The sequence below is a fragment of the Oncorhynchus gorbuscha genome, linkage group LG03 (assembly GCF_021184085.1).
Source record: "Oncorhynchus gorbuscha isolate QuinsamMale2020 ecotype Even-year linkage group LG03, OgorEven_v1.0, whole genome shotgun sequence".
NCBI classification, from domain to species: domain Eukaryota; kingdom Metazoa; phylum Chordata; class Actinopteri; order Salmoniformes; family Salmonidae; genus Oncorhynchus; species Oncorhynchus gorbuscha.
In genome coordinates this window covers 28,544,619-28,557,171 of record NC_060175.1, presented here as the reverse complement: position 1 = coordinate 28,557,171, position 12,553 = coordinate 28,544,619, and the positions used below count along the sequence as shown (strand labels likewise).

General features: G+C 42.1%; 1 protein-coding gene across 1 annotated transcript in view; it reads left to right on the top strand.

Moving 5' to 3' along the window:
* The first annotated feature begins 9,051 nt into the window (after positions 1–9,051).
* The window catches only part of tacc1 (transforming, acidic coiled-coil containing protein 1), a 46,817-nt gene continuing 43,315 nt past the window's right edge, over positions 9,052–12,553 (top strand). Inside the window, exon 1 of the mRNA XM_046341683.1 lies at positions 9,052–9,384. Coding sequence (XP_046197639.1) covers positions 9,311–9,384 — 74 coding nt within the window. The 5' untranslated portion in view covers positions 9,052–9,310. The remainder of the gene's footprint in view (positions 9,385–12,553) is intronic.

Genomic DNA, 12,553 nt, shown 5'->3' with positions numbered 1-12,553 from the left:
ATATATTTTATATTTGAGATTCTTCAAAGTAGCCACCCTTTAACTTGATGACAGCTTTGCACACTTTTGGCATTCTCTCAATCAGCTTCATGAAGTAGTCACCTGGAATGCATTTCAATTAACAGGTGTGCCTTGTTAAAAGTACATTTGTGGAATTTCATTCCTTCTTAATGCGTTTGAGCCAGTCAGTTGTGTTGTGACAAGGTAGGGGTGGTATACAGAAGCTAGCCCAAGTCCATATTATATCAAGAACAGCTGAAATAAGCAAAGAGAATCAAGCAATGAACATCTGCTGCGCCCTGCGCTTGAAACCAGCTCTCTGTCTCCCCTCGTGTTCAATACAACTGCCACAGGAAAGGAATACCCAGAGTTACCTCTGCTGCAGATAAGGTCATTAGAGTTACCAGCCGCAGAAATTGCAGCGCAAATAAATGCTTCACAGAGTTCAAGTAACAGACACATCTCAACATCAACTCTTCAGAGGAGACTGTGTGAATCAGGCCTTAATGGTAAAATTGCTGCAAAAAACACTACTAAAGGACACCAATAAGAAGAAGAGACTTGCTTGGGCCAAGAAACACGAGAAATTGACATTAGACCGGTGGAAACCTGTCGTTTGGTCTGATGAGTTCAAATTTGAGATTTTTGGTTCCAACCGCCTTGTCTTTGGGAGACACAGAATAGGTGAACGGATGATCTCCGCATGTGGGGTTCCCACTGTGAAGCATGGAGGAGGAGGTGTGATAGTTTGGGGGTGCTTTCCTGGTGACACTGTCAGTGATTTATTTAGAATTCAAGGCACACTTAACCAGCATGGCTACCACAGCATTCTGCAGTGATACGCCATCCCATCAGGTTTGAGCTTAGTGGGACTATTGTTTGTTTTTCAACAGGACAATAACCCAACACACCTCCAGGTTGTGTAAGGGCTATTTGACCAATAAGGAGAGTGATGGAGTGCTGCATCAGATGACCTGGCTTCCACAATTACCTGACCTCAACCCAATTGAGATGGTTTGGGATGAGTTGGACCGCAGCGTGAAGGAAAAGCAGCCAACAAGTGCTCAGCATATGTGGTAACTCCTTCAAGACTGTTGGAAAAGCATTCTTCATTAAGCTGGTTGAGAGAATGCCAAGAGTGTGCAAAGCTGTCATCAAGGGAAAGGGTGGCTACTTTGAACAATCTAAAATCTATTTGGATTTGTTCAACACTTTTTTTGGTTACTACATGATCCCATATGTGTTATTTCATAGGTGTGACGTCTTCGCTATTATTCTACAATGTAGAAAATAGTAAAAATAAAGAAAAGCCTTTGAATGAGTAGGTGTGCCCAAACATTTGACTGTGTGTGTGTGTGTGTGTGTGTGTGTGTGTGTGTGTGTGTGTGTGTGTGTGTGTGTGTGTGTGTGTGTGTGTGTGTGTGTGTGTGTGTGTGTGTGTGTGTGTGTGTGTGTGTGTGTACTTTTAGTAAATGATGAATAACAGACGTAATGCCTGCAGGGATTTGACTGTCTGCAGCAGCCAATAATAGGTCTATCAAATTACTACAGTCGACTTCATGCCACTCTGTCACCTATTTAGCCTTTTACTCCAAAGAGAGGAGAACATTGTGTTCGTATGTATAGGATTAATTTCGTATATTAACTGTTTCTTTAAGCCACATTCCTGGAATATTGGCCCCGGAAAGTTAATATCCCATTTATCCGAGTGAAGAACGGGCATTGGGACTGCCGCTCACATCGTGCTCTGCATGGAACGTTTTCATAGTGAAGAACGGGCATTGGGACTGCCGCTCACATCGTGCTTTGCATGGAACGTTTTCACAGTGAAAAAAGGGCATTGGGACTGCCGCTCACATCGTGCTTTGCAAGGAACGTTTTCATAGTGAAGAAAATAACTTCATAACACCATCTTTGACGTTTTTTAAAAATTGGATAGCTGATTTCTCCGGAAAGTTCACTGGAAAAGTAGGACATTTAACTTTTGGACTGTAGACTATAATTGCCAGTTCTGTGTTGACTGTTCTTGCCGGCAAAAAATGTTTTTCATGTTTTATTAGTCGTATGTACGGGATATGCATCATATACATCGTCCAACGAAATGCTTACTTGCAGATTCCTTCTCGACAAGGTTATTAATTTGGAATATTAATTATATTATATTTTAAAGTAGAGTTTCGTTTTAAAAAGTGATTCTGAACTGACTTTAGCACAACATCATAGGCGTATGTTATTATGGCCATAGAATTAGGAATTAGAACAGGATTTCTATGATTATTGCAATATCTTTGTTGAAGAGGAAGCATGCATGTTCAAATTCACACTCTGGCCCATGTGTAGACACCAACGACTGTAGCCTATCATCATCACACTATCTGTATTTAAAGAGTAACATTCCATGAGAGCAATGACTTTTTAAAGCATGATTTGAAGCCATAGTCTCATCTGTTCACCAAGTTTCCTGTGAATGAAACTTGGACTAACACAGGTATTATAGTTTATTGGTTATGATGATAGATATAGTATTGTATTCATTTCATAAAGGTAGGCTATTATGACTATGTGAAGTCATTTAGCAAAAGATCACACCATTAGGCTAGTCTTGACTGTTAATCTGTTGTGTCATGATTGTAACACTTATGTAGACTTTATGACTCAATGGAGCAAATGCATCCCATGACCTTTTCACATGCAAATATATTTTTCTATAATATATAGGCTAGGGTTAGGGTTAGTCCTCAAGGAAGGAGATTCTATGAGGGTGAAAAAAATCATACTACTGAATTGTCTTTCTCTGTAGTCTGTCCATTCTACTTGAACGTAATTCCTCATTTACCAATGCTCTCCATTATCTGTCTGGACAGGGGGTTTCTAGCAAGAGAGGATTACTATTAAAGGCTTCAATTTTCTCATGACTTTTATTCTTACAGTGTGGCAAAGTTATACACTTTTTTATAAGCTCTAGGAAACAACTAGCCACAGCCAGTGTCTTTGATCTGGTGTGAGCACTACTAGTTTATACATGTTCATGCCTCTAAGCCTGTTGTTTACGGCTTTTCTACCTCATCTTTGTGATGTGTTCATGTTTAAGACGTATTCAACCACATGATACTTTATCCATGCGCTGATTAACCAAAAGGCCTTCCCTTATTTGGATGAAAATTGGAAAGTTGTCAAATAAAAATGTCTGAACCTGGTTTTTGTGGGGGCTGCCCATTATTTACATAACACTGTTAGTTCATGTTTGAGTACAACAGCTTGGGCTTCTGCAGTGTGGGTTTGATTGAATTCTAGGCTAACACAGGCAGGCTACACAGCATCTAGTAAACCTGCTAGTAAAGAAAAGCCATCTGACTGAAAGGTGACGTCTTGTAAGGTGAGGTAACTTGAGGTTCTCTGAAGTAGGAGGTCTAGTGAGGACTGGAGGATAGAGTGACAATTGCAGACTATGTAAAGTATGTAGAGGGGTTTTAAACCTCACCATTGAGTTTACAGACACGCACACACAGACACACACACACACACACACACACACACACACACACACACACACACACACACACACACACACACACACACACACACACACACACACGACAGTGCATTTGCCTTTCTCAGAATGTGATTCAGACATTGATTGATCAATCGATTGATTGTGGTTGTTGTCCAACAAGAATAAATTATTTTCACAGAATTTCAACATGTTGACCAAAGACCTAAGTTCCAGTAGCCAGCATAAGGCAAGGTTCAACAGCACACACACAGCACTATACATAAGGCAATGTAAAGTCTGTCTGAAGTGACCAGGGTGCCAATCGTGGCTTAAAATACCGGGCCTATACATCCACATCCATGAATATACACGCACACACACACATACCCACACCCAAGCACACACACACATGCTCACCAAGCACGCACGCACACACCCCACTGGGCACACAGTGATTGAATCAATGTTGTTTCCATGTCATTTCAATTAAATTATGTTGAACCAATATAGAATAGACATCATTGAATTGACATCTGTGCCCAGTGGAACTCCCATTTCACAGCACACAAACACAGCGTTAACCCCAGAAAGAGAACAGCTCAGACAGAGGGTCAAATACTGGCAGCCTGCGTGCTGGAAAGTTCATTACCTTCCATGTGTTTTCTTTAAGTTACATTATGAGGGAATTGATATGAGTGGAGAACTCTTATAAATTGGGTGGTTCGAGCCCCGAATGTTGCTTGGCTGACAGCTGTGGTATATCAGACAGTATAACATGGGTATGACAAAACATTTATTTGTATTGCTCTAATTACGTTGGTAACCAGTTTATAATAGCAATAAAACCCTGGGGGTTTGTGGTATATGGCCAATATACCATGACTAAGGGCTGTATCCCGGCACTCCGCGTCGTGTTTAAGAACAGCTTGTAGCCGTGGTATATTGGCCATATCCCACACCTTCTTGAGTCTTATTGCTTAATTATAAACTCTCCATTTTGGCTTACTGGTTCCCTCAAGCTTGCAGGCAGGCACATTGTATCATGTACTGTTGCGTTTTTGACATTCCCGAGGCCCTTGGAGCAGTAAGGAAGATGAAATCATTCTCCGGCACACCCCAGGCTGATGCTGAGGCTCAAATGAACAGGAAGTGGAAGTTAAAGGTGTGGGAGCAGCCAACATATGGTTGGGTCTGAAAATGTTACTAGCCGTCAAATATTTTCTTCCTCCATCCTTATTTTCTAAATTCCTCTCAAAGCTCATTGGAGAAGAAGGGCAGAGGGTGGGATCTTGGATCCTTTCATCCAGTCTGCTCTTTAACATTTGGAGGGGAAACAAGTTGCAGTTTCTGGGAATATAAATAAATTCCCAGAATATTCCCATTTGGGGCACTGGAATGCAAGTTCCCCCAGTTTTCTCCCAGTTTTCCTGTGAGTTGAAGACATCCATGGCTGCTAGCACAAATGTTCTGAATTGAAATCAATTGAATTCAATCCATTTATATTGAGCTTATGAGGCCTATACCGTTCTGAGTAACACTAGGGAGAAAACAATGGCAAATGTGATCAGTATTAGAAAATAACCATTGGAATATGTCAGCAGGCAGTATTATAAAATAACCATTGGAATATGTCAGCAGGCAGTATTAGAAAATAGTTATAGGGAGAGATTCACAGACACTCCATGACCCTGCCATTTATAGACTTGTGGTTGTGGAAGGGACTCTTGCAGTTTGTTGTCTTTAAGTGTTTCCCCAGTTTGGGTACACTGGGGAGGATGAGTTATCATTTGTTGAGTAGGAAGTGAAGGGGAGATGTTGACTCAACACTGTGCTATTTCTCATCCCCATATTTCTCACGGTCCCCTGGATTTCAATGGAAACCCAACGCTGAGTAAGACTGCACTGTCACTGCTGCTGGCTAGGATATACAGAAGGCCTACACCAGATGTGTCTGGTCTGTGTGTGAGGTTTCCTAGTAACTTCATAACACATTGAAACATTTTGATCACTTTAACATGGTCACATTTATCTATCTCAGTGGTAATCATTAGTCCCATCATGGCAATGAGGCCTACTGCATGAGTAGGGGACTCAACTATTAACATTTAAAAAGACAAAAAGCAAGTACACTATACATTATATAAAGGTTTGTAATTATGATGGAAAGCCCTGTCCAAGATCTTTGGGAAATCATGTCATGCCTAGAGTGGGAACTATTGAGTGCCTCTCGGGGACTAAGCCTTTAGACTACCAGCAATAACATTTCTCTCAGGCTACCAGTAGATGTCAGGCTGTGTGTACCTAGTCTTTTTGTTTTCAACCTGTTTCATGCCACTGTTTATAACGGATTACAGCAAAATAAAAATGTGCTAAATCGGTTCTCAAAAGTATGGACGGTCACAAAGTTTAAGCAAATTAATTTTAAGCTGTGTCTTATTTGATGTTCTCAAAACATGTAACTGAGCATGAAGTGAAAATGATCAAGGAAGAATGATCCTCTTTGAAAGGTGACGATGTGACAATGCCAAGGCGTCGGCTAAAAGGCTATCTTTGCGATCAGTATTGTGAACACGAACAGCACAGACAGATAGGACTCCTACCATGATGCTGTTCAATAAAGAAGCATTTTTTCTTCTTGTCTGTTATCAGTAGTGTCTATAGTAGACTTGGCTAGGTAATGTACACTACCATTCAAAAGTTTGGTGTCACATAAAATGTCTTAGTTTTTGAAAGAAAATAATTTTTTGCCCATTAAAATAGCATCAAAGTGATCAGAAATACAGTGTAGACATGGTTAATGTTGTAAATGACTATTGTAGCTGGAAATGGCTTGTGCACCGGGGCCTCTCACTCCTCTTTCTATTCTGTTTAGAGGCAGTTTGCGCTGTTCCGTGAAGGGAGTAGTACACAGCGTTGTACGAGATCTTCAGTTTCTTGGCAATTTCTCACATGGAATAGCCTTCATTTCTCAGAACAAGAATAGACTGACTAGTTTCAGAAGAAAGTCTTTGTTTCTGGCCATTTTGAGCCTGTAATCGAACCCACAAATGCGGATGCTCCAGATACTCAACTCGTCTAAAGGACAGTTTTATTGCTTCTTTAATCAGGACAACAGTTTTCAGCTCTGCTAACATAATTTCAAAAGGGTTTTCTAATCATCAATTAGCCTTTTAAAATTATAAATTTGGATTAGCTAACACAACGTGCCATTGGAACACAGGACTGATGGTTGCTGCTAATGGGCCTCTGTACGCCTATGTAGATATTCCATTTAAAAAACTGCCAACATTAAAAATGTCTACAGTCTATTTCTGATCAATTTGATATTATTTTAATGGACAAAAAATTTGCTTTTCTTTCAAAAACAAGGTAATTCCGAAGTGACCCCAAACTTTTGAACAGTAGTGTATGTCTGTAGTAGACAGTATTTACCTGTAGTGGCTAGGGATGTATCTCTGTAGTGTTAGTCTGTACAGTAGACATGGCTAGGGATGTATCTCTGTAGTGTTAGTCTGTACAGTAGACATGGCTAGGGATGTATCTCTGTAGTGTTAGTCTGTACAGTAGACATGGCTAGGGATGTATCTCTGTAGTGTTAGTCTGTACAGTAGACATGGCTAGGGATGTATCTCTGTAGTGTTAGTCTGTAGAGTAGACATGGCTAGGGATGTATCTCTGTAGTGTTAGTCTGTACAGTAGACATGGCTAGGGATGTATCTCTGTAGTGTTAGTCTGTACAGTAGACATGGCTAGGGATGTATCTCTGTAGTGTTAGTCTGTACAGTAGACATGGCTAGGGATGTATCTCTGTAGTGTTAGTCTGTAGAGTAGACATGGCTAGGGATGTATCTCTGTAGTGTTAGTCTGTACAGTAGACATGGCTAGGGATGTATCACTGTAGTGTTAGTCTGTACAGTAGACATGGCTAGGGATGTACCTCTGTAGTATGTAGAATGTCCGAGCGAATGGTTGGGGGGGGGTGGAACATAATTTTCATTTGTACACTGCAAATTGACCACAAGTATACCCAAAAAGAGATTTTATTTGAAAATAACAATAATTTCATACCTTGATTACATTGAAAAACAATCAAATGTGTCTCTTTTTATTGGTAGGAATACTTATTTCCTGAATATTCTTTTTTTGTTGTTGCTGAATTCCTGGTTATTTTACAGTCTAAACCTCCACCCATTAAATAAATAAAAACACTTGCGGGACGGTTTTGGCCTAGGAGCCATCTATTGCCGAACGCTGCTTAGTCTATACAGTATCTATAATATTTGTTTACATGACTCATGATGACCTGGTGTATGTGTGATAGAGAGCTGTCTGGTATATGTGACTTTGACCTCTGTTATTATGCACAGGTCAAGGGGCAGCATTGTGGCAGTTTGTTGAGCAGTAGGCTAGGCTAGATTCTGAGTGATGAATTCATTAATTCATTGAATTTAACACTGCCCATTGTTCCCATATTGGCTCTTCATGAATGAATTGGATTCATTCACCTTCTAAACTGATTATGTTCAACAGGATTTGATAGCCCAACTCTGCCAGATAAACTGTTAATCTGCAATGAAGCATTATGCTGTGGTAAATTAGTTCAGCAACTAAAATAATTAGTCAGTGCGAGCAGCAGAACCTGTTCTTGCTGGCTTGTGGGAGCTTGAAACCTGAAACAAAGTTGTCTTAAAGATCTTTGACAAAATGTTATAAGCTCTTGCTTTTATTCATGGTATTGATCCAGTGTGGATTCATAACTGTAAGGGAAATTCCCATTCATGTTGTGTTATATGTATCTCCTCCTTGTCACAATGAGTTGCATCTTTTTTCTTACAGTACGCTAATGGTGACTTTTCATCATGCAAAACAGCACATATCTGTGCAAAAAGTACTGATATGTTCAAATAGACGGGAAGGCATATAATCCAATGTGAGGTCAGAATACTGCAACTCGCAATTGAATTGCTGTCTGGTCAGACAATCGCTTCCTTGTAACTGTAATGTTTGGAATGAATGCTGTTCACATTTTTGTCAAAACATGGTACCATCCCTCCTTCTTAATCTGCATGGGGACAGGTTGAACCAGAAGTATCTATCACCATGTTGTCACATCAAGCAGAGTCCTGTATGCTCTCATGGGTTGTTGTTTGCCTGCTATCTGGTCCGATTCCCAAATGGCACCGTATTCCCTATATATTGTACTACTTTTGAACAGAGCCTAATGGATAGTACACTCTAGTAGTAGTACACTGTAGGGAAAAGGCTGCCATTTAGGACGCAACCCCGTATTATGGTCACATGACATCTCTTTATGGCAAAGAAACTTGATCTTCTTTACCTGCTGTACCTTCTAGCCCCCTCCCTTTATTGTCCCCACCTGGATTTATTACAGCATACAGTAACTCCCAGCCGAATGTTTACCAAGATCTGTTCCCTGGTGTGTGTGTGCGTGTGGCGTGCATGCATGGAGGCATGTGTGTGCTAGAGGTGAGGGAGGAGGGGCCAGGGAGAGAAAGAGAGAAGGAAAAAGAGGGAGGCAGCAATAAGTCTATGGGAGAGAGGGAGAGAGGAGGCCAGCTGAGAGAAACTGTTAGAGCTGTAGAACTGTACCAGAGCTTGTTTCAGACGGACATTGCAGCGTCATTCACTGAAGCAGTACAGTATTAGGAATCATAAACAGTACCCTGGCTAACTTGACCTGGGATGACACTGAACCCACACACACGCATGCACACTTAAAGTAGAACGCACATCTATAGACTTACACACAGACAGGTAAAGGCCCAGTCCCCTTGGAGGGGTATCGGCCCTGTCAACATGGGGAGCTCTCAGTCCCAACAGAAGAAGAGGGGAGGGGCAGCAAACTCAACCAAGAGGAAAACAAGTAACATGTGAGTGAATTGTTTTCTCTAATACCTGTACTTACAGTAACATAAATAGCAGTGGACTATTATATGAGCTATTGGGTCAATGATATTCTTGGTGAATGTTTCATGAGCTCTTGTTTGTCATAGGTTGTGACGTCTTGTAGGGGGAGTTTACTGTGTACTTGGGTGTTTTGGGTTGTTAACTTTGTTATGGCCTGACGAGTCTGACATGTGACCTGTAAGAATGTTTGTGGACCAGAAAGGAACCAGCTTAAATAAATATTTTTTGTTCAAAACTAAGTGTTGGAGACACTATAGTCCACTAGTAGATTTAGACAGAGCAGGGGGGTAGAGTTGCTCCCTGCTCCACACACACTATGCATCTTTTCTATATTTGGATTTCAAAACTATTACAACAGCACAATATCGTAACTTGTCATGTCGTATTTTTGGGCTTGATGGTGTGGAAAAATACGGCCTTTGCTAGTTTTTGCAAGTTATATGTCTTATTATTCCAATTGAGGGATACATACGACTTCAAATGAGAGTAGCTGTGTGGAAATGGATTGAGATCAGTAATTTAGTATGCTGTGTATTACAAGCATACACTACGCAACAGTGTTTAAAACAGTCAGTGTATGCAGTGTGTTGTCACCTCCAGGTGTTTCATACTAGAGTGTGAATGAATGGTGCCCGTTCAGCAAATATTCTCGTACCCCCACTAACTCAATAATAAGGCTTCACAACAGCCTACAAATGTGTCAGATGTTTGTCTACCATACCCTCTAGTACATGGTTGTGTGTGTGTGTGTGTGTGTGTGTGTGTGTGTGTGTGTGTGTGTGTGTGTGTGTGTGTGTGTGTGTGTGTGTGTGTGTGTGTGTGTGTGTGTGTGTGTGTGTGTGTGTGTGTGTGTGTGTGTGTGTGTGCGTGCGTGCGTGCGTGCGTGCGTGCGTGCGTGCGTGCGTGTGCTTGTGCATGCACACATCTCTGATAATAGGGTATGATGTAACTATTCACACTATCGAGTGCCTATGAATCTTGTGTATTGAATGCTGCCTTTCTTTTCCAATACTTCCAATGGATCTGAGCTGTTTGCAAAGACACCACTGAGGTACAGTGTGTGGAGACATTTGACAGTTGTTGATTAAATGGAAACCCTCAGTTGTTTCATCATGTTTTGTTGAGCAAAGGAAGGGTTAGCTGGCTGACTGATTAATCTCACTTTGTGAAAAACATCCTGGGTTTCCACTAGTCCTCCCTGTACTGTCAATGTTTACATGAGGAGATCTCTCCGAGAGGGGGCCACTCTGCCCCCTGCAGGTTATGCCCACAGAAATAGAATAACTATAACAGAGAATCGCAATTCAAGTCAATGTACTGTAATTCTATCTCTATGATTATGCCATCTCAATAACAGATGAGACTGTGGACGTAATGGATGCATTTAACCCTCATGCTTTTACAAATACAGTGAACTGTGCCTCACATAAAAGATAAATAAAGGCTGCATCACTGTTTGTGTAATGGAGGTGGTTCGGAACCTTGCTCTTGCTTGATGACTAAACCTGTCCTGAGACCTGAGTTGTGTCGGCTCCCAAAGCTAATGCCTAGGCTTTGGCTCAGCAGGCTAACATAGATCGATATTACGGTGAGCTGTTACCGATGGACCACGTTAGATAGATCCATTTCCGGTCACAGTGGTGAAGTCATGAATCAGAAGTTGTGCTATAGACAGTCCTTTAAAGTGGTTAATAACTGATTTAAAGGTTGGACCTTTCCCTCTGAACCTTTTGTTTATGTTGTGTAGAGATGAGTGTCTGGTTCTTCCACTTTCTAAGGTCAATGATATAGATAAAGATAGTTGCTAATACTTTACAAGACACACACTGTGGTGACTTTGTTCTATCCCACTGGACACAGACGTCAATACAATGTCAATGCCACTTTGGTTCAATGTCTTTTCATGGAAATGACGTGGAAATAACGTTGATTCAAACAGTGAGTAGGATGTCATCTAAAAAGATTTATTAAAATCGATAGTCACCTAAATGACATAATAAGATGTTTAATGAGAAAGAACAGCGCGAGGAAGATGGTGGCCACCAGAAGAGGAGTACGCGTATGCTCTCCAACTAAAACAAACTCCGATGAATCTTCTGGAGTTACGACCATACAAACGCTCCACACCGCGTGGCCGCTGCCACCCTAATCTGGTGGTCCCAGCGCGCACGACCCACGTGGAGTTCCAGGTCTCCGGTAGCCTCTGGAACTGCCGATCTGCAGCCAACAAGGCAGAGTTCATCTCAGCCTATGCCTCCCTCCAGTCCCTCGACTTCTTGGCACTGACAGAAACATGGATCACCACAGATAACACTGCTACTCCTACTGCTCTCTCTTCGTCCGCCCACGTGTTCTCGCACACCCCGAGAGCTTCTGGTCAGCGGGGTGGTGGCATAGGGATCCTTATCTCTCCCATGTGGTCATTCTCTCTTTCTCCCCTTACCCATCTGTCTATCGCCTCCTTTGAATTTCATGCTGTCACAGTTACCAGCCCTTTCAAGCTTAACATCCTTATCATTTATCGCCCTCCAGGTCCCCTCGGAGAGTTCATCAATGAGCTTGATGCCTTGATAAGCTCCTTTCCTGAGGACGGCTCACCTCTCACAGTTCTGGGCGACTTTAACCTCCCCACGTCTACCTTTGACTCATTCCTCTCTGCCTCCTTCTTTCCACTCCTCTCCTCTTTTGACCTCACCCTCTCACCTTCCCCCCTACTCACAAGGCAGGCAATACGCTCGACCTCATCTTTACTAGATGCTGTTCTTCCACTAACCTCATTGCAACTCCCCTCCAAGTCTCCGACCACTACCTTGTATCCTTTTCCCTCTCGCTCTCATCCAACACTTCCCACACTGCCCCTACTCGGATGGTATCACGCCGTCCCAACCTTCGCTCTCTCTCCCCGCTACTCTCTCCTCTTCCATCCTATCATCTCTTCCCTCTGCTCAAACCTTCTCCAACCTATCTCCTGATTCTGCCTCCTCAACCCTCCTCTCCTCCCTTTCTGCATCCTTTGACTCTCTATGTCCCCTATCTTCCAGGCCGGCTCGGTCCTCCCTCCCGCTCCGTGGCTTGACGACTCAATGCGAGCTCACAGAACAGGGCTCCGGAAGGCCGAGCGGAAATGGAGGA